General features: G+C 40.8%; 1 protein-coding gene across 1 annotated transcript in view; it reads right to left on the reverse strand.

Annotated features, from left to right (window-relative positions):
• LOC132816927 (coiled-coil domain-containing protein 81-like) overlaps positions 1–27792 on the reverse strand; it is a 93603-nt gene that overhangs the window by 6324 nt on the left and 59487 nt on the right. The window contains exons 10-13 of the mRNA XM_060826952.1: positions 15022–15129; positions 10856–11025; positions 8204–8282; positions 3653–3876 (exon numbers count right to left, since the gene is read on the reverse strand). Coding sequence (XP_060682935.1) covers positions 3653–3876; positions 8204–8282; positions 10856–11025; positions 15022–15129 — 581 coding nt within the window. The remainder of the gene's footprint in view (positions 1–3652; positions 3877–8203; positions 8283–10855; positions 11026–15021; positions 15130–27792) is intronic.

Raw genomic sequence — 27792 nt, forward strand, 5'->3', positions numbered from 1 at the left:
CAAATGTGTCAAGCATCATGTATGGTGACATCTATTTGAGTGGTTAGCTGCCGCCCCCACTAAGACTGCCCTTCTTCCATTTATTTTTATTGTCCCATGGCTTACCTATGAGGACAACTTCTTTGACTGGATCAGAAGTGAGGCTACAGTTTTATTTTACCTATCAGCAACTCTGATGGAGGTAGCTTACACTTAAGTGAGGTAGACAGGTTGCTGGGAAGAGATGTCAAAGAGCAGCCTTGAGTTCTATGTTCAGAAATACAAATGATCTTTGTTCAAGCTCTTCACCACACGTGTGGGAGAGGCCAGAGACCACTCCAAATCTGGCCTTTACATAGGGCACAGTCACTCTCTTTATACACAGCTCAAATCGGAAGAGAGGTCAATGATGCTCTGATTTCCCCAATGGGATGTAGCATTTTTACACACTTCATGTTACAATAATAACTTATAACATTGTCATTGTTCCTTCCTTCATACATTCAATCCTGTAAAACACTTGATCAATGATGGACACCGTCGTGGATAGACCTGGGGTCCCCGTGATCTCACGATGTTTACCCGTTAATTCACATTTAAAAGTTAATGGTTATACTCATTCTCAGACATTTCTCGGACTTGTTTATCTGTAAGGGCTGCTCAAATTCTCTTACTCATTTTATTAATTGCATTCCCAATCAAATTCTGCTACTGATCTCATATTTCTCACTGTCCTAATCATAGGAGTTACAAAAGGAAGTTAGTTCTTTCTAACTGCTATAAGATTCATATTATAAAGTTAGTTACATGTAATATGTAAAGTTTTATGTTTACACCTGGGTTAGCATTCTTTAGTTAATGAATTGTGAGTAGTTTTGGTCCCACCTGACCTTGGAGCTCAGTTAAATACCGCCCCTCTATCTTCCAGCTACATTATAACTCATTATAGTCACATACCATCTTCTGAAATGAAATTTACTGCCCCTACTCTGGCTAAATCTTTTTACCTAATAAGACATCAGCTTTTTCATTGATAAGACTAAAACTCAATCACTTTCACAGCTCAATGAACTTGTCTGATCTCCTAGAGTTTTACAAGACATATCCCAAACTTATCGTTTGTCTCCATTATTGTGGGTCTTATTTTTCATTTTAATGCTTGCTACAAACTTTAGGATTCCTGTTCTCACACATCTCTTACCAAACTTTCTCCCATACTCATCTGCAGCTGTGGCTTTTACAGAACTGCCTGTATATTAATTTCTAAGATTCTTTGTTCAAAATTTGTTCAACTTTGAGGTAACTCCTTCCCAAAGCTACCATTGTGCTAACTAATGGCCTCACTTTAATGCTGGATCAGGCAATCTAATTCTGTTATTGCAGCCATATTTATGCCAACAGGCAAACATATTGTGCCATCTCTGACCAGGGCTGCCCCAATACAAGGAATTTAGCAACAGTATAAAAGTTAGCATTTTTTTTTAAATCAAAGTGGTTTGACTGCCAGGATCCCACACTCAACTTCCATATTTGGTTATAGGTACTAAGGCAAGCTTGTAATATGTTCAAATCCAGAACTGACTAGAGTAGGATGAAGCACTTGTTAGCAAACTATGGTGTATTGTCTTACAGGACCTTGACTGAGATTCCAAGGGTTGTGAATATTTTATAAAAATGCTGACAACTTCAACTGTTGTGATGATCCATAACTTGTACATCTCTGGCCAGTATGAAAAATAACAATGATATAAGACCCCACTGCCAAACATGGAAAGGCCTGGTCTAATGTATTCTCATGACCTGGTGGAGAAAATGGTGAGACTTACACTACTTGGGTCTGTGAATAACTCAAATTTCACAGTTAGCTGTGAGCCTTTAAATCATTTTTGAGATATCTGGTTACCATACTGATGACCATGTTCTGGCTCCTGTGAAATTGATTATTCTGCTTAACTAGTCAATGCTATCACATCATAAATTACATCTTGTTATTAAGACAACTGTTTCCTTTCATTAAGACTCTCTAATGATTTGTCCTCAAACACTGCTAACAAATTGGTCCTTAAACATAGTACAGAGAAAGAGGATTGGTATCAACACTCTACCTGAACCACACGCTGCCAATGGTTGGTTCTGCAAACAAATGACACTTTTCATGGAAACACAGGAGATGTTACACCTATCCTTTCATACCCTCTCCACAGAACATCCAAGACCTCACACACTCCTTAAAATAAAAGTAGTGATTTACACATATTTCTTTTAAACTAGCATACTGTACTCATTGCTGAAAGTGTAGTCTCCTCTACATCAGGGAGCCCAAACACACATGTCTTTGAAGAACGTGTCCATTCAATCTGCAAGCTTCACTTCTAGCTTCCATTGGCCTATCGATTCAATTCTCTGTCTTACTCTCATGCTGACATTTCTGTCCTTGGTACTGTACTGTTCCAGTGAAGCTCAAAGTAAGCTTGAGGAACAGCACCTCATCTTTAAATTAAGCACTTTATATCCTTCTAGAGTTAACATTGAGTTCAACAATTTCAGACCTTAATTGCTCATTTTTGTTTCTTTGTGCTGTATTTTTCTTTCAGTCGTCAGCACACCTACTCGAGGTACATCTTTCATTGCTTTGTTTATTTTCTTGTCCCATCACCATTCCCTTTGACTCTGAAGACTAACTCTTCTGTCATTCAGTCTTGCCTGAATTCACCCATACATAGACCTTCCTTTTTATTCTTGTCCAACTACCTTGTGCTCCAGACTTATTACCAACCTTTTCCAATTCTGATGTCAGGTCACAGACCTAAATGTTAGCTCTTTTCTCTCTGCTGATGTTGCCATAATCAGCTGAATATTTTATGTTTTTTTTTATTGGACAAACTTGTTATTTACACAAGTACCTCTTCAATCTACCAGAAAGTAGACTGAGCAAATGTGGTAGGATGAGGTTGGATAGGAATTGTTAAACTACCTTGTTTAATATCAGGTGAACACACAAGACAACTGCTATATTCAGACCTTTTATGTGAACTAGTACAATTTGCGTTTACATGAAATTAACAATGAATTGAAATGTCAGTCATGTCAGTCCATCAGCTTGACGCAGATTTAGTTTTCAACTCCTCTCTTGTATACACCATCCTTCTTGGAGACGTTTACTGCCTGACTGCTCTTATTTGCTTCAAACAAATATTGACTACTAGAGGATAATTTCAATGTTAGGTGAAAGTGTAAACCCTGCAACATTAGTTCAATCATCTATTAAACAATTCTGATTTTAATTTTCATTCATGATAAATAAAATAGAAGGAATTCCAACCCCTTTCTCATTTTTTCCTTTCCTATATGTGCTGCAAAACATGAATATCTCATAATGTCAAGCAGTAACGGGTTTGCGGGCTTATTCCTTAAGTAAAATATATAGTTACCCACTAAGACACAGGTTGGTGACTTCAGTGATCTCTCCCTTTCCTAAGCTTGAGGGAGTGGAGGTTCAATTTAAGGAACATCTTTGAATTCATTGGAAAATTTGGTAAAGAAAAATGCAAAACACTGGTCAGAAGAGTTAAGTTCACTAGCTTTGTTGATTTGCCATTGTTCATGCAGAAGTAAACATATAAAACATCTATTAAAGATAAGCCATGCAAAACAAGATTAGAATTTAACTTACCCTTTTCTGTTTCTTTCCAACATATCTAATTCAGTTTTCTGTTCGTACAATTGATTCAGAATGGTATTCCTCTTACGGTCAGCAGCAGCCTGCATCTGCTCTTTGTAAAGGTTATAAGCAATTTGCTTTTGTTCTTCCATCTTTCCAGCTGGCTCAGAGTTACCAAAGATTGGTTCAGAGGAATCAGGTACTGATGCTGGTAATTGACGTGGTTTCTCTTTTCTCTAGATGTGGAAGGGATAATTATTACATATATGAATAAGTGTCTTTTGTCATATTAGCTGCAGCCAAATAGTAAATAATCAGCAAGTTAGCACATTGTAAGTCAAAAGTAATTAACAATAACCACACCAGGCAGAATTCTAACTATTAAAGAGGAAGAAGGTGATGGGTTAAAGGCTGGAAAATACTGGTCCAGTTGGAAATCTGGCATGATCTCATCAACATTTGTCAAGTACCTTTGAAACGGAGTGAGAGACCACAATTTTTCTGTAGGCACAGTCATTAAAAATGCAAACAAACAGTTTATTTGTGGCTGCTTTTTCAATCAGCGCTTGAGTTTCCCAAACTGTGTGAAGAAGAAGCAGGGCAAACAAGACAAAAGCTTTGCCGAGAGTCGTTTATCAATGACATTGACAGACTGAGATCCTTTAAACAGTTCAACTACAGAACTGTAGGCTTGCCGATGGTGAAAGGCTTGTGCTCCCAGGACCTGTTCTGAAAGCCTCATTTCTTGGTTTACAGGTGACTGCTAAATTTGGAAGTCATTTCATCGACCCTGCAAACCCTATGCATAGCCTACTCACTCACTAGGGATACATCACCACCTTTTGCACACTTGCTCCAGCGCAAACAACTGTGATACCCGTCCAATTAATCTCATTCAGTTCTTCCCTTTGTCTCATTTCAGGAGAAAACAGCCAGAACAAAGCAAAGAGAGCCCGGGGTGGAGGAGGATCAACGTTTGGCTTCTCACCCCCTATGAAGAGAGGATCCTGGCTCTCAAAGGTGAAGAGAGAGACCACTTTTGCAGGAATGCCAAAACATCCCTATGCAGACAACTGAGTATATAACACTCTTCAATCCACTGCAACTCCCACAGCAATCCACTGTCAGTCTCATTAATTCCACACTACCCCCAATCATTGGCCACAACTTGGTCTCTCTCTTTTGTCTTTCATGTAGTGCCAGCATCCTCATTATCGACATTGCAAAATGGCTGGCATACCACAAAGCCATCTCCACAACCTCTGAGCAAAAGTACCAAGGCCTGAGAGGAAGAATCAGCAAGGATGCCTCTTGCACATCCTACCACCTCAGATACTGACACCTCATTGGGAACTTTAGCCATAGAAAATGTGGAACCCCAATCTGTTGAGCACCTCAATGTGACAGCTTCAGAGCTGGTCGAGGAAGAAATGCCCAAGCTGCTGGGATGTGGAGGATTGCTGAGGGCCTGCCACTTGCTCTGCCTCCTAAAGGGGAGGGCCTTGTACTGTCAGTAATCAAGGGCTTTGTCCATATGTACAGGAAGGAACAGCAGCAGCAGACAGACATGTGTGATACTATGGCCTTCGTTGCCCTGAAGCTGCAACAGTGCAGTGAGATATGCAACTGTCAGGCTGCCTCCATGGACACAATGGTGGCTACTAAGAAGAGTCTCAGAGTCTGCCTAGGACATGCACATACCTACAGTCATTCCCCCAGTCTTGTGTCCTTAGGACTGAAAGCAGGATGACAGGGGAATGGGGAATCTGTTGAGCATTCTAGGTGCTCATCCTCACAAGGACACAGGGAACGAGTCACCCAGCTAATGAACATTGTCCCCTCTGAAGTCTCCACTCAAGACACTCCAGATGTCACTAGACGCTCTTCCTCCACATTGCCTGACTTCTTCAACTTTGGAAGTTCTCCCCGAGAATGGTTGATTTGCCTCTGGCTAGAAGATTCTCTGTGTCACCAGTAAATAAACACCTATTAGTCAGCCCAATCAAATCTCTAGGATCAAGGGGTTCCACTGCTGAGCAGGCTCACTACACCCCAGTATGGATCCAAGAAGTACATGAAGAAGTAGTGAGAGAGACAGAGACAGAGAGAGTGAGTTTATGAAGAGCACTTTGGTGACACAGAGGACAACGCACCATATATTATCTGGCACTTATTAAAAATAGTACTTCTTTGACCTTCCATTTAGTAGTTTGTTTTGTAGCCCCAAATGTACCTGTGCCAGCATGATGCCTAACTTCATGTCTACACAAGTACACAGATTGCACCATGGATCAATGGCTGTATTGAGAGCCTGCTGCAGCTATCTGAAAGTAAGATTAATAAAGCATATACAGGCAATGAGTCCTGCTGACACCATCAACCCTCTTTCCTTGCCCCAGGTCCAAAAATGTTGGTGTAAATAAGGTGACCAGCAATGTCTGGGATAGAGAGCTGTGCAGCATACAGGGAGCCAATGCATTAGGATGCCAAAGGGACACAGCAGATCTATGTTCCATACGGTGCATGGGTTGGTGAATAATGTATTGTTTCCCTTGAAAATTAATGGATCTTGCAGCGCTTTCCTCAATGGTTGAGCAACGAATCCTGTCCAATCCATCTGTGTTTGCAGCTGATTTCTTCCTCATTGTGCACTTTCAATTTCCAGCATAATGTAAGCTGACAGTGAGTGCTCCTCGAACAGTGATTTCCAGCCTCTATCTCTATAGGTCCATGAGCTTCCAAACATCCAGGTCTTCATTCTGTAGTCCTTGCCGTGAACCCCATAGGTATGCACCTTCCCAAGTCACCCAATCAGATTCCACAGCCTGTACTTGCCTATCTTTGCCTCCCAGTGATGACCATATGAGGTGTGATCATACATTGTACCCCTCTTCCTTGATGCTAGGGTACTCTTGACCATGAACAAACCCCACTCCCACATGACACCCTTTCAATCTATATTTTACCTTCTATCCCTTGTAGATAATGTTGCTCCTTTCACCATTGTCATCCCCTCTTTTCTCAGCCTGCAGCCCTTAGTCCCACAGACTAACTTACCACCTCTCTTTCCCACAACCCTCTTGTTCTCCTTCCATCTCACTTTGCCCTTAGTTTTTCTGGATGGACCCGCTGGACTGACTGTTGCTCATCTCTTGAACGTTCTAAACTGGACAAGAAGTGACCAGACAAGTGGAGTACTAGTGGCGTACAGATCTCCTGAAAGGGTTAGCCATACCAACATACTAGCTGCTGTGGAGCAACAGGACTGATCATGATCCACTCCCTAGTCTACAAACGTATGGACTACCTAACCAAGATTACCCAGACATGCCCCTGACTGTGATCAATCACTTCAACTAAGAGGATAAGTGTCCGTCTTTGACTTACTGTGTGGGGACCCCCAGACTGATGGGTTACTTCATGAACTTCGGTGAAGACTACTCCTCTGACATTTTGAGATATCAGTGCTTGCTGAATGCATATGCAGTGTGTTCATTGTGTAAGCCGCTGGCACATGGTTCAGGTGTGAGATTGATGCTGTATACTGCAATACAGCCCTTAAATAAGGACTGTTGACCAGTAAATGAGTTACCTGGTTCTGTGACTTCACTAATTAGCATGGCAAGACAAGGCAGGCATGGTCCAAACATGCAGGTATGCACTACACGATTGAGAGCTAAGAATATAAGCAAGCAGCCATGCACTGCAGTCTGGTCCAAACTATGAGCTGGGGCCCTGGCCATAAGCACAAAGTGTCCTTGCAGCAGTCTTTCAATGCTAGCTGCTTGGTGTCTGTACTTCCTACACAGTTTGCAAATGTCTTGGAAATAAGCCATGGTGGTCGCAAGAACATGGCAAATTCTAGACTTCAGTGTCAAAGGATGAAAGGTATGTGCATCTGATGCCTGTGGATTATGCCCTGAGATGCTCTCTAGTCCTAAGCAGTATAGAAGTCCTTCAAATAAAGCAGCGAGCTCTGATTTGCATGGTTGGGCTTGCACCATTTCTAGCTTGTTTGGTGGAATAGGATGCTGAACATTTATGAAGTGAGTTGAGTCATTAAGAAGGAATTTGAGAAGCAATAAAGCCCTCAATCTGGCAATTTGCTACTGTCTTGCAAAAAAAAAGTACCAAGTCTCCTATAAGATCCCACCTGTTATCATGTTCAAAGTCTAGATTGTGTCCAAAGGCCCATAAATGCCTCATAAAAACAACTTGACCTCAAAATCTAATTTCAGTAAATACACAAACTGAAAACATAAATGCAACCCAGGGTGGTTTGCAGAAAGCTTTGTGGCTGGTGATTTATTTATCTCACATGGTAAAACTAAGTTGAAATTGAAGGTTAGGGTCTACTCCCTTATCTTGTCTGGGGGAAAGCTTTGAGAGCAAACATGGTAGAAGCAGGCATGGCAATAATAATATGGGTACAAGGCAGGAAATTTTGCTTTGGTTTTTTTTCACTGTAGTATATTGTCTTTGCCCCTTCAATAATTCTTACATAGATGTCTAAACGAACACTAATTATTATTTTATGTATGCACATATTTCTTAATTATTTACCTGCACATCCAGTGCTTTCTTGTAGGCCTCTATTTGTTCATGCCTCTCCTTCTGATAGTACTGCCTCTGGACAGCAAGACTATAAAACAAAGGATAATATTTAGAAAAGAATCATACATGGGACCAGTTTGTAATTTTACATTTGACAAAATATGGATCAAAATTGTTCAGAAATCTCTGAGAATTCCATAGACAATAAAAAGATTGAAAAATAAGAACAAACACCAAAAAATAATTAAGAAGCTTACTAAAGAGATTGGGCAGAGATTTACAGAAGGCCAGTCAACAGATTGATAAGAAGTCTATCCCACAGCCAAACAGAGTGCGGGTGGCCTAAATTGTTACAATTGGAAGGAGCTGCTAGCTAATCTGATTATCTTCAGTCCTTACAAAACCACAGCTCAGTTGGGAACACTGCCAAAACTGCAAGCAGTCCTAAAATGAAATAATTTAACAGACCCAGCTAAGTTGGGGGCATGGAATGGGGAGAGTTTGTGATATTTTTGATGTTCTCCCAGAAGGGCAAATAAAATTCAGCATATGATCAAGAAATCCGTTTTGATGAAGTTTTTAATGGCAAAGATTAGAGAGATATAAAAAGTAAGAAGACTTTTGGAAGAAAATTCAAGAATGCATGAATGCAATGACTAAAGATTTGCTGTGATGGTACAGTAAACAGATTATACCAGCATACACAGAATGAAGTTAGAAATGTAAATCATGCAGGCAAGAACATAAGGTTGAAGGAGATTACAAAAATAAAATAGATTGACACAATATAGAGAACTATATAGGAGCATGAGAATTTTCTTTAAATCACTACAGTGGGAATAGGACCAAGTGGAGATCAGCAAAGATAGAGGTAATAAATGATAGGAACTTTGGATAGAATATGAAAGATCCCATAGTTTTTTCAAATATGGAAATGAACCTACACAGCCAAGAATCTAAGGTAGCATACAATCATGTTACAATTATGAAGTTTATAATATTATTATATTTTGGGACTAAAATTTTACATTTAGGGTAAATGAATGGGTTCATGTGACCTGTCGTTTTGTTTCATTTATTTGTGGAATGCGGGCAGTGCTGCCTGACAAACATTTTATTGCCTGCCATTCATTGTGCTTGAGAAGGTAGTGGTGAACAGCCTTCTTGAACCATTGCAGTTCATATGCTGTAGGTTAATCCATAATGCCCTTAAAGAGGGAATTCCAGGATTTTGACCCAGCAATAGTGAAAGAACGGCAATATATTTCCAAAGCAGGATGGTGAATGGCAGGAAGGGAATTAGCAGCTGGTAATGTTTCCATTCATCTGCTGCCCTTCTTCTAGACAGAAGTAGTCATGCATTTGGATGCTCATATCTCAGGATCTTGGGTGAATTTTTACAGTACATCTTATACATTGTACATAATGCTGCTACTGAACATCAGTAGTGGATGGATTGGATGCTTGTGGATTCACGTTGTGAATTCTGCCTTACACTAATCCTGGTGATTTAATTGTTCATGATCAAAGGAAGGTTTAGTTTGTTTTACTCAGAATGTATTTATGCTGGGAGATAATAACAGCCTCTGATTAACAATGAGTAGATTTTGAGCTCCCAAAGCCCCAGAATCATGTCAGAGATATTGGGTTTAAACAATTGTGTTGTAAAGTGTACATTTACTTCTCAGATGAAAGGGAATTCAGATCAAGAATATTTATTCAATACTTTCACAACACCTGGGGGAAGAGGGCCAAGAAAGCCATTTTGGGGTAACGTTTCAGGATTTCCTTGAATGCAATAAATATTTCAGACAGGAGTTTTTGTGTGGTCAGCTAAACTATAAACTGGTTAGTTTTGTGAGCAGCCATTGCCAGGTATGTGAGGGAAACGGTCTTGAGTAAAGGAAATGTAAACCCTGGCCATCTAAGGCTTCCAGGATATTCATTCTGGCATGGCTGGTGGAATCATTTAGTAAATTTTACTGCTGATGGTGGGTTTGAAGAATGCTGTGAAAATTGAAGAAAATGCCTGGAGGTGGTCTCAAATGTTTCTTGACCAAATGGAAATATGGGAAACCACTGGAAACAGCCTTAGACAGTTTATTAAAAGGGCTGCAATTCTAAAGTGTGATGGGTGCTAACGCTGGAAAAGAATTGTCATTTATTAATTTAAAGTGTAAGTACCTACAAATGAAATTAGAATTTAGTCAATATGCTTTCAGTCTTTTGTTATAGTAAAACTCCTAAAATTTGACATTTTTAGTGCCATTCATTCAGCTATCAATTGAAAGTTTAACTTTTTTTTAACTTTATAGGTTTCCATGGAGGTCACAATAATTAGCACCACTATGAAAGTAAACGCTTTCAAAAATTATAACATTTTTGAATAATTTATTCCAACTTCAGCCTCTTCTGACCATTTTAGCTCCTTCCAATATTCTTGTTCATTCATTTGAAATTATGCACGATCAATGCTGGATTATATCATCCATTTTCTAGGTATGAAAGAGGTTAATACAGAGTTCACTATTACCTTCTCATGGGAGATTAAATGCTGGCCTTCTGAATGACATTCATATAATGTGGCTACTTGCCTTCATGGTAAAATTGCAAACTTGATGTATATAGGCTATGTCCCAACAATAAATTGAAACAACCTACTCTTCAGCCAATTGAACTTGTTCCAAGCGATCCATAAACTCTTCATCCTGTCTCTTTTTTTCCTCTCTTTGCTTTTTCTCTTGAATTTGTTCAGTTAGGCACCTTGCATACTGCTGTTGCTTCAGAAAGACTGGTGGTGTCAAGAGTCTGTTTTGAAATATGTATCCTTTCTAAAAGCAAACCCCAAACATTATTTCTCAGATATATTAGACATAAAATAAACAAATTTTCAATGCTGTATTGAATTTATTACTTTTCAAAATTGTAATTTTTAAGAAGTAAAAGCATACTTTTCAACAATTGTTTTTCAAAAATAAATACAAGTTACATTGCAAACATTTAAATACCAGATGTGCTTAATTGCATATATTCAAAGTAATTGATGTTGAATGCAATAAAATGCCTTTACACAAAATATCCTGCTGTCTCAACTTGAAATCATAGACAAATATTTAAATGATATATGTTTTAAAAGCTCAATTTACAATGCAAAATGCATTTATAGTAAATCAATATGGGCCAACAACTTCTGCATTAATTTACCAATTTTATATTTGAGGGTGGTGATACCATAGTCTTATACTCACTAGACTAGTAAATCAGAGACCCAGGCAATGCTTTGGTGACTTGTATTCTATAGCATATGGTGGAATTTGCAAAATGTCTGGAATTACGACTTAGAAATCTAATAATGATCATGCAACTGTTGTCAGTTGTCATAAATAGTTTGGTGCACTAATATCCTATAAAGAACAGGCCTATGTGTGCAGCTTCCTTTTAGGGAATGAAAACCACCACCCTTACCTGATTTGGCCTACATATCACTCACTCTAAATTTTCAACAATGTGATTAACTCTTAACTGCTCTTTGTCAGTTGCATCGAAATGCTAAAACTTTCCTAAAATGGAATGAAACCAGATTAGTCATTTGGCATCAACTTAGGTACTAGCAAAAAAGCAACAACTCAGCCATGCTGATCTCACAAACTCCTCCTTATTGACATCTGGGGGGTAGCGCCAAAATTGGGAGACTAATCGAACAACAGCTAATATCTTCATACTTCGGAATCATACTTTGCAGACCAAGTACCATTCAACACCTTTACTATCCATGGGTATGTCCTGTCCCACTAGCAGGACAGACGCTACTAGACTGGGTATGTGGCAAGTGCTGAAGGAACCAAGCGAAGAAAAAACATGCTTGACCTCATCCTCACCAATGCGTCTGCCTACGATAGTATTGCTAGGAATGACCAATGCACAATCATGTGGAGACAAGGTCCTGTCTTAACTTTAAGGATATCCACCATTATATTGTGTGGGATTACCACTGCACTAAAATTGGATAGATTTTGCACAAGGCTGGGCATCCACGAGATGCTGTGGGCCATTATCAGTCTCAGAATTATACTCAAACACAATCAATATCGCATACCTCCTGCTTTAATAGGATCACCTTTGGTTCAATAGAGTGATAAGAAAGGCATGTTAGGTTCTGTGCCAGGCATATGTAAGAATAGGGTGTCAACCTGGTGAAGCTACAACATAAGCCTGTTTACATGTCAGACAGCATAAGCAATTTGACAACTGATGAATCAGATTTAAGCTCTACAGTCCTGCCACAGCCAATAGTGAATAGTGGTGGACCATTAAACAATTCACTGAAGAAGGAGGCTCCACGAATATCCAACATGTCAGTACAAAAGCTATGGTAAAAGATTTGTAACAATTTTGGCCAAACGTGCTAAGTGGATGGTCCAACTTGACCTTCTAAGGAGGCCCCCAACCATCTTCATCTTCATCAGTGACCCTCCCTATGTTGTATGATCAGATGTAGGATATTTGCTGTTGATTGCATAATGTTCAACAACATTCGTCCTTCCTCAAATTCTGAAGCTGTCCATACCCAAATGCAGCAAGACCTGGACAGGGCTTGGGTCAGATCCCTGGCTTGGGCTGACAAGTGGTAAGTGAAATTCACAGCACACACATCCCAGGCAGTAGCAATTTCCAGTAAGACAGAATGTAACCATAACTCCCTGATGTTAAATGTCATTACCATCACTGAATCCCTCTCTATCAAAATCCCATTACCAAGGATTACTATTGATTGTGAACTGAACTGGACTACCTATATATACAGGGCTACAAGAGCAGATCAGAGATTAGAAATCCTGCAGTGAGTTACTTTTCTCCTGGCTCCTTAAGTCTATCCACCATCAACAAGAAAGAAGTTATAATGTGACGTAATAGTCCCCACCTGCCTGGATGAGAGTGGCTCCATCAACAATCACGAAACCTAATATCATCCAGGATGACACGGCTTGCCACATCTGCAAACTCTCCATCCCTCCATCACTGGCCCACTGTAGCAACAGCGAATACCAGCCACAACATACGTTGCAGAAATTCATTGAAGTTCCTTTGTCAGCACCTTCTAAGCCCATGACCACTACCATATAGCAGGACAAGTCGTGTTCAACTATAGGCCACTGCTAACAGGTATTCTCCCTTCTTCCCACTTTCATTCACACCCACTCATTCTACTTTAGCACCACTGCCAAAATTGCAGGTGGCCTAAATTGGTGGCTGCAAATCTTCTGAACAGCATCTAGAACACCACCACCTGCAAGTTCCTGTCCAAGCAACTTACCATTCCTGACTGCGAAAGATGCTGCCTGAACTGCTGTGCTCTTCCAGCACCACTAATCCAGAATCTGGTTTCCAGCATCTGAAGTCATTGTTTTTACCCTGCGAAAAATTTTGCCAATCCTTCAGTTTCACTGGATCAAAACCCTGGAACGCCCTCCCTAATATCATTGTGGGCATTTCTAAACCAAATGAACTGAAGCAGTTCAAGGACTTAGCTCACCAAGACCTTTTCAAGGACAACAAGGATTGGGCAAGAAAGGCCACGTCAAAAAATGAACAAAATAAATAAAAAATGGCCTAATGATGTTTGAAGTACTTTCAATGCTGTATTGGTTTGGGCAATGCCCTTGATACATCTGGAACAGTCATTAGGTTCCTTGCATACATTAAGAGATTTCATAATTGTTTCACAACTTTAAACAAAACCATGCAGGACTGAGCACAAAATGCCTTATATCCTTCAGTTTTTCAGAATCTTCTACTGCTCAACTAGCTGTCCTGAAAGAAAATACTGGAGGCTGACAGCATAAAGGTAAGTTCTTAAATTTCACCTTACCGTCATGTTCAACTGTAGGCAGGTATTCTCCCTTCTTCCCTCTTTCATTCACACCCACTCATTCTACCTTAGCATTGTTGCCAATATTGCAGGTGGCCTAAATTGGTGCCTGCAAACCCTCTAAACAGCATCTAGAGGCCCAATCAGCTTCTGTGACTTGAGAAAATGAAGTTGATGAAGTTCAAAGCCTGATTTCAGATAAACGTAAAGAGCTAATAAGACTTGTAGCTATCAATGCTTCCATAAAGAATTTGAACATTTCCACAAGATTTTCAAGATCTCTCTGAGATTACCAATCTGTGGTAATAATGGTCAAAAGCACCTCCAGAAAGTAAATCCATTTTCAGGTATGTGGCAGATGATATACTTCCAATAAATTCCTAAACCAAAACCCAAGGGCTATCATAAAGTTTAGATGTCTTCAAGTCTCATTCTAAAAATTACAGTGGCATCTGTTGCACCTCCAGAGGCAGCTTACCCATGTGGTTGCACAGAACTTGGGTCAGCTCTGATTCATTGAATCGCTGCTATGGAAATGCACAAGGGAGTTATTGTTCCCAAACTTTTATTTAATTCAAAAAAGACACAATGTCTGGATATGTTCCCTTCTCCTACAGAGCACAAGTTCCTAAATATGGATATGTGGCTTTGAACAAACATAAGTGAGTCATATTCCAAGCCCAATTGAGATTCTTAAATTGGTTGTTGGTGTACTTCTTGTACAATTCAGTTTTCAACCTTTCAAATTCTCTACATTGCCCTAGTTCCAGCAGAATTTCTATGTGCATGAATCACAAAAATCTTAAACACAAAGAATAGACTGTCATTTTTGCCATTGAAAAGTCATTGGATTTTCACTTTCAAATATTTAAGTTTTGGGTCATTATGATTACAGATAAAATATACTTAAAGCAAATAATTCCAGAAACAGCACTTTCATGCATTGTTTATGTCTTACATAAGAGTCTTTGCACTTTGAATTCTTCTTTCTCTTTTTGGCTTCAGCGATTCCTATATTGAATGCTGAAATCTTTTGATTGATTTCTCTGTTAGCCAACATTTCACACTAAACATAACAGAAATACATTAACTGCAATTAAGAACAAAATGGATAAAAATGTCAAGAGTATATTTATAGCACACATTGCCATTTAAAGTACACAAAATTAATTATTTCCTATATCTGTATACATACAATCAACAGTGATTACACTGTCACCATTAGGCTAACTTCTAATTCCATATTTTATTGAATTCAATTTTAATCATAGAGGAGCCATAGATTCAAGGTGAGAGGGGAGAATTTTAAAGGATATGCTAGATAAATTTCTTACTCAGATGGTGGCAGGTACCTGGAATGCACTGCCCAAGAGGTGGTAGAAACAGACATGATAGCAAATGCAACAGGCATTCAGACAGACACATAAACAGGCAGGGAATAGAGGGATGAGGACCTTGTGCAGGCAGATGGGATTAGCTGAGAATGGCATCATGGTTGGCACAGTCATGGTAGGCTGTCAATGCATAATTAACGTTTAAGAAAACTATCACAGAATTACAGCATTTGGTGGAATTTAATTCCCAATCTTAGAGCCTGGTTTGGAGGTGTAGGGATGTGTGTTGTATCATGAGGTAGGAAGGTGCAGGGTGAAGATTCCCTCCCCACACTAATTTAGTCCATGATAGGAAAACTCGAGGGTGGCCTTTCCACTGGATCTAATTGAGGCCTTTAGTGGTCAGATAAGGTAACTGAAGGGCCTGAAGTTTCATCATTGATACTGAGCCAGAGTAAGACTCTCCCAAAGTGTTGTATTTTAAATTAAACTCAAGCCCTTAATCAATGGGGTCTTCTTGTCTGACCTACGTGAACCAAACCCATACATCTTGAAATACCAGCACAGAATCTCCAAGTCACCTTTCCTTTACCTGTACACAACACTCTGGCTGTGACCAGCCAGCTTGACGGCTGAACTGAGGAGATTCTAATCTCCTAGTTACTGTTTTTAAATTCAACGTTATACATATTGGCAAACACATGACACACTACCAGTGAACAAAACAAAACTACAAAGAAATGGGATCCTGAAAACAAAAGCCTCAAAGTCCTCCACAATCAACCGGAAAAGCAATACACAGAACCAACAAAGTAAACCACATCACAATCTTCCAAATAAAAACACACAGAAAGCAGCTGAATAAGTGCATAAAAGGAAACCCATATGCCAGCACTCCCAGTGAAATGAACTCTTCCCAGAGATACACAAAATGCAATATACATATGTAAACACAGTTCAATCACAAAATACATGTTAAGATACAGCGCAAACACAATATGCGCATAAGGGTACAGTGCAAACCACGAGCAGCCATTCTAAGACATAGTCCACTCACAAAATGGGGCTGCTCCCGACACAGGCGCACTCCCAGAGTTCACCATCTCACCCAGAATCCCAAACTGGAACCTGCCTCCAATAGCAGAGTTCGCTCCCGACGGCAGGTCCTCCTTCCATTGGCAGGGTGCACACACTGCACACAAAGACTTGGTTCCCCCATGAGGTCCGGTCCACTCACACCACCACAATCCACTCCCAGAGGCCTACAACAAATTGGCCTACTCCATGAGGTTGGGCTCACCATGGATGTTCAGTCCATGCACAGGAATCGAGGCAGGGCAGGTAACAGCTGACCATCGAGCAAATAATAAGTCCCAACGCCAAGTTCCCTCTTCCACTCTCACATCTTCTCAACATCACAATACCGTTGGTACAACTAGCCAGCTGAAAACTCAATTCCCCAAAAAAAGGAATAAACCCAGCAGTGCCACTGGCTGTATCCTGTCAGCTTAAAGTCGGTTCATGAAGAAGGGGAAAAAAACAGCTCTGTTAAAAAAAAAAGCCCCACCAACCACTGGCTGTGGCCACCCAGCTCAAGAGCCAGTTTCTCACAAAGAAATAAAACCACAAACAAAATCCCCCAGGGCTACTAGGTGTGGCCAGCACAACTCAAGAGCCAGTTCCCCATTATTGAATAAACCCAAAAACAAAAACCCAGGGACATACCAGCTGTGACCAACCAGCTCAAGAGCCAGTTCCCCATAACCAAATAAAAGCAACAAACAAAAACCCACAGTAACACCGGCTGAGGCCAGCCAGCTCAGAGTCAGTTGCCTGAACTGAGGAGATTCTAATCTCCTGATTATATTCTTAAAATTTTATCAAACTGTACAAAAGACAAACAGTTAACAATGAACAACAGTTTACAAGAAGCAGTAATTTACAGGGGAAAGGGGCAGCAAAGCCAGAACCCCAAACTCCAGTGTACAACCAGTTGGCAGAAAAATGAGGACGAAGCTCAAATCCCACCTTATCTCACTAAAAAGAAAATAGTAACACAAACACATACAAAACAGTCCAATCAACCAAATGATAAAATAGTGCATATACCACAGACACCAGCAATCCACCCATCCCTCCCACTTCCCAGCCACAAGGTAGCCCGCTCCATGCCCTTTCCACCTCTCGGTCCACCTTGTCACACCTTCCAGCCACCTCAAGGGTAGTCTATTCTATACTCCCCCAGGACAACGGCAATCAGGATGGTCTATCCACCTACCAGCTTCCCTACTGCCCCTTCACACCTCCCAGCCACTCTCGGACAGCCCGTCCCAGTACCTTCCCAGGACGACAGTGCTGATGATGGCCTACCTGCCTTCCAGCTTTCGGTCTGCCCCCATGCACCGTCTGGCTCTTGCCCACCCTGATGCACCATCTGGCTATGGACTGCCCCAATGCACTTTCCGCCACCTCCAGGACAGCCTGTCCCTTCCTGGGAAAACGGTGCTCAGGACAGCCCACGCCCTTCCGGCCCTCAGTCTGCCCCTTCTCGGTCCACCCTGAAACACCTTCTAGCCACCTCTAGGACAGCTCGTCCCGCCCCTTCCACAGGACAATGGCGCACAGGGCAGCCTACCCACCTTCCAGCACTCAGGGCGACTGGCGTCAGGATGGCCTACCTACCTTCTGGCACTCAGTCTACCTTGACACACCTTCCAGCTACATCTAAGACAGCCCGTCTTGCTCCATCCTCAGGACGATGCTGCTCAGGGTGGCTAACCCACCTTCCGACTCCAGGCGACAGGATGGCCTGCCCACTTTGCAGCTCTCTGGACGGCCTACCCATCCTCCCAGCTCTCGGGGTGGCAGCTTTCAGGACCACCTACGAGTTTCCTTGCTTACAGTAAGGCCTCCCAGATCCAGGGACACACACAACAATGCAGGTGATAAAAACCAGCCAGCAAAAAATAAAGCAGAGTACATTACCAAAGCCAGTTCGCTCGAGTATGCAAAGTTCACTGCTGAAGGCAGCAAATGCAAACTCACAGCGCATATACAGGTGTTCAGTCTCTACAGAGGCCTATTCCATCTACAGAGGCCCAGGCCCAGTCACAGGTATACAGTTCATTGTAAAGATACAGTTAAATCACAGGGACTCAGTCCACTCCCGAAGGCAGAGCCACTCTCAAAAGGTAGACTCCACTCCAGTATGCAGCAACTGCTCACTTCACAGCACACAAAAAGTATTCAGTGTTCTGCAGAGGTTTGGTCTATCCACAGAGGTCCAGGCCCAACTCGCAGAGGAACGGTGCAGATGACTCACAGGGGCTCAGTCCAAACACCAAAAAGTGAAAACACATGCAAAACATGCAAGACATTCTGGCTATTGAGGGAGTGCAGCGTAGGTTCACGAGGTCAATTCCTGGAATGGAGGGATTACCTTACACTGAAAGACTGGAGTGACTGGGCTTGTATACCCTTGAGTTTGGAAGACTGAGAGGGGATCTGATTGAGACATATAAGATTGTTAAAGGATTGGACACTCTGGCAGCAGGAAACATATTTCCGCTGATGGGTGAGTGCCAAACCAGAGGAGACAGCTTAAAAATACGGAGTAGACCATTTAGGACAGAGATGAGGAGAAACTTCTTCACCCAGAGAGTGGTGGCTGTGTGGAATGCTCTGCCCCAGAGGGCAGTGGAGGCACAGTCTCTGGATTCATTTAAGAAAGAGTTGGATAGAGCTCTCAAGGATTGTGGAATCAAGGGTTATGGAGATAAGGCAGGAACAGGATACTGATTAAGGATGATCAGCCATGATCATATTGAATGGTGGTGCAGGCTCGAAGGGCAGAATGGCCTACTCCTGCACCTATTGTCTGCTGTCTATTGTCAAAAAAGGGAGTGCTCTGGAGAGTTACTTCCTGGGAGCCAGAAGGCCTGATGACAAGCAGGGATCGCTTGATTGGAATTTAATTGCATCAAGCCTCCCAGAATGACCATAGTTATGTTTCTAGCTGGTGGACCCATTGTGACCATTTAGTTATACCCATTACCTTCCAGGGAAAGATAAGCAACAGTTCTGTTATATTTTTGCCAATCAAATATTTATGTCAACCAAAGGTTCTGACATAATCTAACAATTTTTCATTCAATAAACTATTATACGACAAAATTACTCATATTAATGCTGAATAAAATATTTTTCCGAGTTCCAATGTCCCAAATGGAAAATATGAAATTTTGCTAGTTGCTTATCATTTAAATTTATTAAGTATCTGCTAGAATTTTATATATTTGAACATTACATGCTAATATGGCTGATCTATATTCCAATTTTCTGCCCATTCACTTAACCTGTCTATATCTACCTAAGAATTCATTCTGTCATCTTCACTACTTGCTTTCCCAACTATTTTTGCAGCATCTGCAAACATGGTGATAGTACATTCATTTTCCTCATCCAAGTCATGAATATATATTGTAAACAATTTTGGCCCCAGCACTGATCCCTGTGGTACACCACAACTTACAGGTTGGATCCTGAAAATGCCCCTAATCCAGGCTCTGTCTTCTATTAGTTAGCCAATCTTCCAATCATACTACAGGGTAACTCCCTCCACAGATACACCAAGTGGCATTCTAGCAAAGTCTGATGTTGATTAGCTAGAGATGGTTCACCTTAGCTTTCAAAAACAATGATGCCATGAGCAGGTAAAAGAACAGCCCAATTCTCTGCTATTTAGACAGTCTAGTCTCCCATACTGGTTGATACACCTTGAGTACATAGAGCAAAGTCAAAGATTTCTGTGCCCTATCTGTCAACCTTGTAATATGCTACTCATAATAATTGCCATATATAACTTTCAAGGATGCCAAGATGTACCTTCATATGTTCAACTCCAAAACTATGGGTATTTTCAACTTCATTACTTCCACAAGAGTATCGATCGGCTCATGAAGTACTAGAAATCCCAGGTAACGAACAGTGTGATTGAGGTCAGATAGGAAGAACACAATGTAGCCATGATAGTCAGTCAATGTCAAAAATCACATAACACCAGGTTATAGTCCAACAGGTTTATTTAGAAACACTAGCTTTCGGAGCGCCACTCTGTCATCAACGGACAACCACGTGATGAAGAAAACAGTGCTCCGACAGGTAGTACTTCCAAATAAACCTGTTGGTCTATAACCTGGTGTTGTGTGATTTTTAACTTCGTCCACCCCAGTCTAACACCTGTACCTCCAAGTCATGATAGACAATGTCCAACTCCTGTAAAGCAGAGACCTGAAAGAATGAATAGATACCAAACAGCTTACAATCCCCACCAAGATTCTCATGGAAAAACTGATGAGTTAATTGCAGATACTTTCACTCCTGTTTCAATTAAGCATAATTCTACTTTGCCAAATTTCACTCTCACTGTAGGGCAAGTCCACGTTGCTATATGTAAAACCTCACCCTGACCTGACTCTCAGCGGAACAGCAAATTAGTTTAACGTTGAGGAGAAAGGGAGGGTGTATGGGGTCCCTGCACCTGATGGCAGTGGTGGTCATGGTTACTGGTGGTAGTCTCATTATAAGTGTCTCCTCATGGACATTTCTATGCCTCACTGCTTCTGCTGGGTGGTCCTTCAGCATCCTGTCTCTGGTTGATTTGAAGGAAGAATCTAGGAGTATGATGTGATTGAACAACTTCAGTAGGTCCAGGGACATGGAAATCAGTCCTCCCCTTTGGCTTGCTGTACTCATAAAACCTCTGCCAAAGCTATGTCACATTACTGCTATCCCCAAAACCCTTGTCAGTACCTCAAAGATCCAATATCGACTTCCTTGAACAGGCTTTCTTGCATAAATGTTTTATCATGTCATTGTCTGCTCAAGCATATTGAAGCTCTTAGATGCCATAATCAGCTGCGCATCCTCAATCTAGTCTTCAACTACCAGATGGTTGGATATTTCTGTTCTATCCACAAGTCTGTCCAGCTTCTTAGTCATCATATGGAATATTTGACTAGAAGAACCATTTCTTTCCTCCGTAGTGTTAAGGGGATTTATGTGGGGAGCCTTTGCCTGAGTTTGGCATGTAGGTCTGACTTCCTCTGTCAATATCTGAACCTCCAACATCCGGTTCTCATGGACAGTGCCAGTCTCAACTCCTCCACCATCCGTTTCATTTCAGCCAGGCACCTTTCACCTTCATCCATCAAGACCTTACACATGTACCATGTGATCCTGCCGATTGCACCAGAAATTTAACATAAGATTTGAATACATGGAAAGCCCAACAATCAAGAAATGGAGATTCTTCATTCCACTGACATAAGGTCATTACAAATAGGAATGTAAATTAAGGTAATAAGATAATTATTTACAGCATTTACATGAAATGAGGTTGTGTTAACATTGGGTTTGAGAATCCTTTTTACAGTCCTTTCTTTCCTTGAGCCCTCCTTCCCGAAAGCCACCCTTTCTTTCTAGAGGTAATCTATTCAATACCAGCTTCCCTCCGTCACTGTCATGATATTAAATAAGATATAGTTTAATGCATGAAAGTAATCAAGTACAAGTTATGATGATACTTTATGGTATGATAGACATTGTTACAAAGATGAAGAGGAGGCCTGGATCCCCCAAGATCTGAGCTATTCACCCCAGACAAATCCTTATAACATCATCAAATTGGGTGAAGCTTAATGCACTTGACCCTCCCATAGCCAAGTTCTTCCAGTGCAGTAACAACACTGGCATCTACCTGACAATGTGGAAAACTGCCCAGGTATGTCCTGTACTTAAAAGCAGGATAAATCCAACCTAGGTTTTCAACAATGAACATTTTCTTGACATGTGTTTCCTTGCCTGACAGTTCTTTCACCAGTAGTCATATCACTGATGTCTCAAAATTGATTATAACATACCTTTAATCTTGAGATCTATACCTCCCTGAACACATAATTTCACTGTTATAAACTGTAACCTGTTACTTCAACCAATGTATAAGATCTAACTATGCAGTGACACTAGCTTGGTACCAAGCTTAAAGTTAATGAAATGTTCATTGATATGAACCTCTTCTTGCCAAAACAATCGGCTTGAATCACCAATTTCTCCTAGGAATGCATCAGATTTCTCTATTGTAGGTAGCTCCACCTTGCCAGTATCTCTACATGAGTAGCTATTTGACCTTTTGCTACTTTGCACATCTTCTGGAAGCAATCTGTTATTTTGCAGATATATTCTTCTTTTACAATAACTGAACACTGCACAGCTTATGCTTCTCAGGTTTAGTTGCTCCATAGCATTGACACTGACTTTCACTATTTTCTGTCTGAATTATTCTCTGATAGGCTTCTCATGTGCCATATCATGGTTTAGTGTACCTTATAAACTGAATGAATTCTACTGCATTTTTACAATAAGGTTGATCTTCTACTCTTAGGAATTCCCTGTTGTTCTTTTTGATATCTGCTTCCAGAACCTCTGAATTCTTTCTCCAAAGTCAAATCTTCTTTGCACTGTAATAAATTTGACCATGACTTATCAGCAAATCCAATAATAATCAGAGTCATACAGCATGGAAACAGACCCTTTGGTCCAAGTAATCCATGCCGACCATGTCCCCAAACCAAACTCGTCCCACTTGCCTGCATCTGGCCCATATCCATCCAAATCTTTCCTATTCATGTACTTATCAAAATGTCTTTTAAATGTTGTAACTGTACCGGCATCCATCACTTCCTCTGGCAGTTCACTCCAAATATGAACCACTGTCCAAACGCTCCTCATGTATTTTTAAAATTTTCTTCTCTCGCCTTAAAAATATGCCCCATAGTTTTGAACTCCTCACCCTAGAGAAAGACCCTTGCTGTTCATCTTATCCATGCCCTTCATGATTTTATAAACCTTCATAATTTCATTTGTCAACATGGACTTTTGTAAAACATTTGACAAGGTTCTGCATGTAGACAAATTAGTAAAGTTAGATCACATGGGATTCAGGTGAGCAGTGAAGAAGACTATCTAAGATTACAAAGAAATCTTGATCAATTGGGTCAATGGGCTGAGGAGAGGCAGATTTGGTTTAATTTGGATAAATGCATTTTGGGAAAACAAACAAGGGCAAGACTTATACAACTAAATAATTCTGTCTCTTATTGTTACACCCAGGCCCGATTTAAGATTTCTCAATTTGTTATTGCTCCAGATTGGACATCCCAAACCTTTAAATACCAGGTGAGGCGAGATGAACTGGCTTACCAGTTCATTGGTTGCAGCAAGGTTAATTTGAAAATACACTCCTTCCCTTGTGGACACTATTCTCCCAGATCCAACTTACCTTAAGCTTTAAAAGTACCCAATTTAACCAGTCTTGTTCAGTTAACAAGAAATGAGTTCAATAATCAGCACACATGAGAAGGAATATATACTCAACACGCATAAACACAGAAATGAGGTCAGTGCAAAAAGATAAAAGTTTTTTTAAAATATGTACAGATCAGTTGTGAATTATTTATAAACAATGGATAGTTGATGTCACAGTCATTACAAGGTTACTGGCAGCATTGATGATGAAGTTTAACAGTCGATCTCACTATCCTCAATTTTGCAGATTAGTTGAGATTGTATAGCTCTGATTCCTTTCGACTGATTGAATTTCAAAATTCAGGGTGAGAGAGAGTGTCTTTTTGTTGTCTTATTTTCTATCAGCTGGCTGTTGGCTAGCTGACTTCTCATACTCAGATTCTGTGGCAGCCTTTACCAGCAACAGAGAAGTGACTGGGGATAGTTCTTCAACTGTGACCTCATGGTCTGCTAACACTTGAACCCAGGTTGGTACGCACAAGAATGTTAACTCCACACTCCAGAAGATTTGAATTGGCTTGTTAACCCCTGTGCTTGCACATTCTTTGAAGGGAAAAAACATAAAATGTATCTATACTTTGGAACATGAATTTCCCATAAATGTGTGATATCCTGAGAGTCTCTTTTTCCAGAGAACCACTTAATTTCCATTTGCAGCCATTTTTAGCTGCATCAACCTCTTTTAAAAAAAACACATTGTGAAGTTACAAGTTAAAAATGTTCATAGTACTTCAAGGCTCTGTTTTGTGGTTATGAAGCTTATGATTTATGATTTCAAAGCTCTATAGTCAGAGTTTTCCACCAACCTGTATAAATTATGAAATTATCAATGGATTCCCTGGATGCTGAACTGTTCTGTTAAATCTTGCACTTTGAAGAATTTCATTTGTTCTGAGAGTAAAGCAAACGTTTTAACAAGTTCATCAGAAGTACCTCTTCTTCTTTTCTGCTTTCGGAAACAACAACATAGTCTTGTACAGTCCCAGTTGAATATGTGTTTATTTGTTCAGCTCCTAATTTAGTTGTCTAGTTTGGAAGTAGTTTTCTTTTGTGAAGATTTGTTTACTCCAAGATTTTTAAATCTACACTACATTTGGATCAGCTCTGAAATTAAATCTGGGCAATATGATTTCTGTTACAATTTCTTTCTAATTTGCCTATTTATTGTCTCTGCTTTAAAAGCACTCAATTCTGCTGTACAACAATGTTACGTGTCTGTATTGTTGTACTGAAGGATTTTTCTATGTTTTTGCAATCCAAATGGAGGAATTCTGCTTTCTGAATGCTTAAATGGAGGATACCAGTCGATGTCTAAAATCCATGTCTAAAATGGAGGACACCTGCCTTCTGCAGTCTAATAAATAATTCCCATTCTCTTTAAAGACTTCGTCAAGTGAATCCTGTTAACTGCATTCAATTTTAGAATAACAAATTTTGGAAACAACTGTGCTAAATTTAAATAAGGGAATGCAAAGGAATTAGGGTTGAGTTTGTTGGAGTGTCCTGGGAAAGGAGTTTAGGAGGAAAGACAATTCATGAGTAAAATAACTCTATGAATCTGGTATCCTCTCACCAAATCACCCTTTATTTACACATGCATGGTACATGACACTGATTTAGCCACCTCAGAGTGAGCTCCTAGAGTGAACTGGACTCTTTAAAATCAGCCCCAATCAGAGTAATCATATTCTATGAGATCTACCTGGCTGATATCATTCAAATCATTACATTCCTTCTGCTCTAAGTCTTGGGACATAGACCTGTTCTTCTTCCTGTAGCTTCTCCTGGAGCGTTTTCACACCAGGTCCAGCAGCACGTATCAGACTATAGCCTGCCTCTTGCGCCCGGTGCATCTCTGAAGAAATTCATTTTCTACTTCCAGCAGTAACATCGTCGAGGATGTGACATCTGCCACATCCATCTATCTGAGAGATTTCTTTAATGTTAGGTGGAGTTGGAGAACCCACAGGTTCTGACAGCCTTGCCAGATGTTCTGAGAGGTGGGGCATGTTTTAGTCCTGCCCCATTTGTGAGGTTGCAGCTTTCATGTGGTCCATGTCAGGACCACCTCTCCAACCCGAACTTTATACGTCATGAGACCTGAGCTCACATTCACTATGCCTCTTATCCATGCAGGGCCATTCCCATGTTTTCAACACCAAACTTCATCCCCTGAAGTAAATTGCCTCTTTAGTTTAGAGAACCCTTGTGTCCGGCATTGGCATTCCTGAAGTCATTTCACCCTTCCCAATGTTCTGGGAAGACTGGATTTAACTAGTGCAGAGTCTTCTCCCCATTAGCAGCACTGCTGGAACTATCCCTGTCTTTGCATGAGGGCTGTTTTTTTAATCAAACAAGAACCAGGACAGTTGGTATTGAGTGAAACTGTAGGTTGTTTCTTTAAGCCTGCCTTCAAAGTTTGGACTGCTTTCTCCAGCAGACCATTGGGTGATAGATAATATGGAGCTGATCTTACATGCCAAATGCCATTACACTTCAGGAAATATTCAAATTCCCTGCTGGTAAATAATGGCCTGTTGTCTATGACTAGCATTTCCAGGAGTCCGTGTATTGCAAAAGATTCTCACAGCTTTTCAGTTATCGTCCCTGTGTTTGATGAATGAACCATACGCAGGTTCAACCACTTTGAATGGACAAATACAATGACTAAGAACACAGAACCCATGAAGGGCTCAGCACAGTCCAAGTATAACCCAATCTAGAGTTTAGTGAGCCATTCCCATAAATTGTGGGGGAGTTGCTGGTGATGATTTTTGTCCTTGTTAGCACTCTAGGCACTGCCTTACCAATGTAGCTATGTCAGCACCCAATCTAATTAAGCAGAGTCATAATGGTTTCATGAAGGGAATATCATGCTTGAAGAACTGATTAGAATTCCTTGAGGAAGTAGATTAGATAGAGGGGTAAGATTAAGTAATGCCTACTGCTGGCACAATGTTGGAAGAAGAAACTTCACCAGTACTCATCATATTGTATATAATGTAGGTTTGCTGCCATCATCCCCTTTTTAGTTTACGATCTACAGGGCCCGACTGACCCAGTGTGATAGAGGAAAACCACTAAGTAGTCCAGCAAGAAGAGGTTCATATCCTAAATTAGTTGTACTTTATCGTATGATACTAATCAGGTATCAGTTACATTGGTGTGATCAACATTGTTGATAAGATTATGAGATGAAGACAACAGATCCAGAATTAGATTAGATTAGATTCCCTACAGTGTGGAAACAGGCCCTTCGGCCCAACAAGTCCACAGCGACTCTCCAAAGAGTAACCCACCCAGACCCATTTCCCTCTGACTAACGCACCTAACCTATGGGCAATTTAGCACAGACAATTCACCTGACCTGCGCATCTTTGGACTGTGGGAGGAAACCGGAGCACCCGGAGGAAACCCATGCAGACACCGGGAGAATGTGCAAACTCCACAAGACAGCCATCCGAGGCTGGAATCGAACCTGGGACCCTGGTGCTGTGAGGCAGCAGTGCTAACCACTGAGCTACCGTGCCACCCACCAATTGTTTTGTCCATTCATCTTCCGATGATATCATCATGTTAAGTTGAGCTTAATGCCTAACCGCTTTAGCATTAATCCTTACAGAACCTAACACTAGGACTCATAACAGCACACAAACCAACAGCCACTCTCAGACAACAACTCACCAGGACGAAGAACCCGATACCCAGCATGAGCAAAACCAATGTAGTGTACAAAATCCCATGCAAGGACTGCACAAAACACTATATAGGTCAAACAGGAAGACAGCTAACGATCCGCATCTATGAACACCAACTAGCCACGAAACGACATGACCAGCTATCCTTAGCAGCCACACACTCAGATGACAAACAACATGAGTTTGACTGGGACAACACTACTATTATAGGACAAGCCAAACAGAGAACAGCCAAGGAATTCCTAGAGGCATGGCATTCATCCACAGATTCAATCAATAAGCACATCAACCTGGACCCAATATACCAGCCACTGCAGCTGACAGCTGGAACTG

Source organism: Hemiscyllium ocellatum, chromosome 6 (genome assembly GCF_020745735.1).
Source record: "Hemiscyllium ocellatum isolate sHemOce1 chromosome 6, sHemOce1.pat.X.cur, whole genome shotgun sequence".
Lineage (NCBI taxonomy): Eukaryota > Metazoa > Chordata > Chondrichthyes > Orectolobiformes > Hemiscylliidae > Hemiscyllium > Hemiscyllium ocellatum.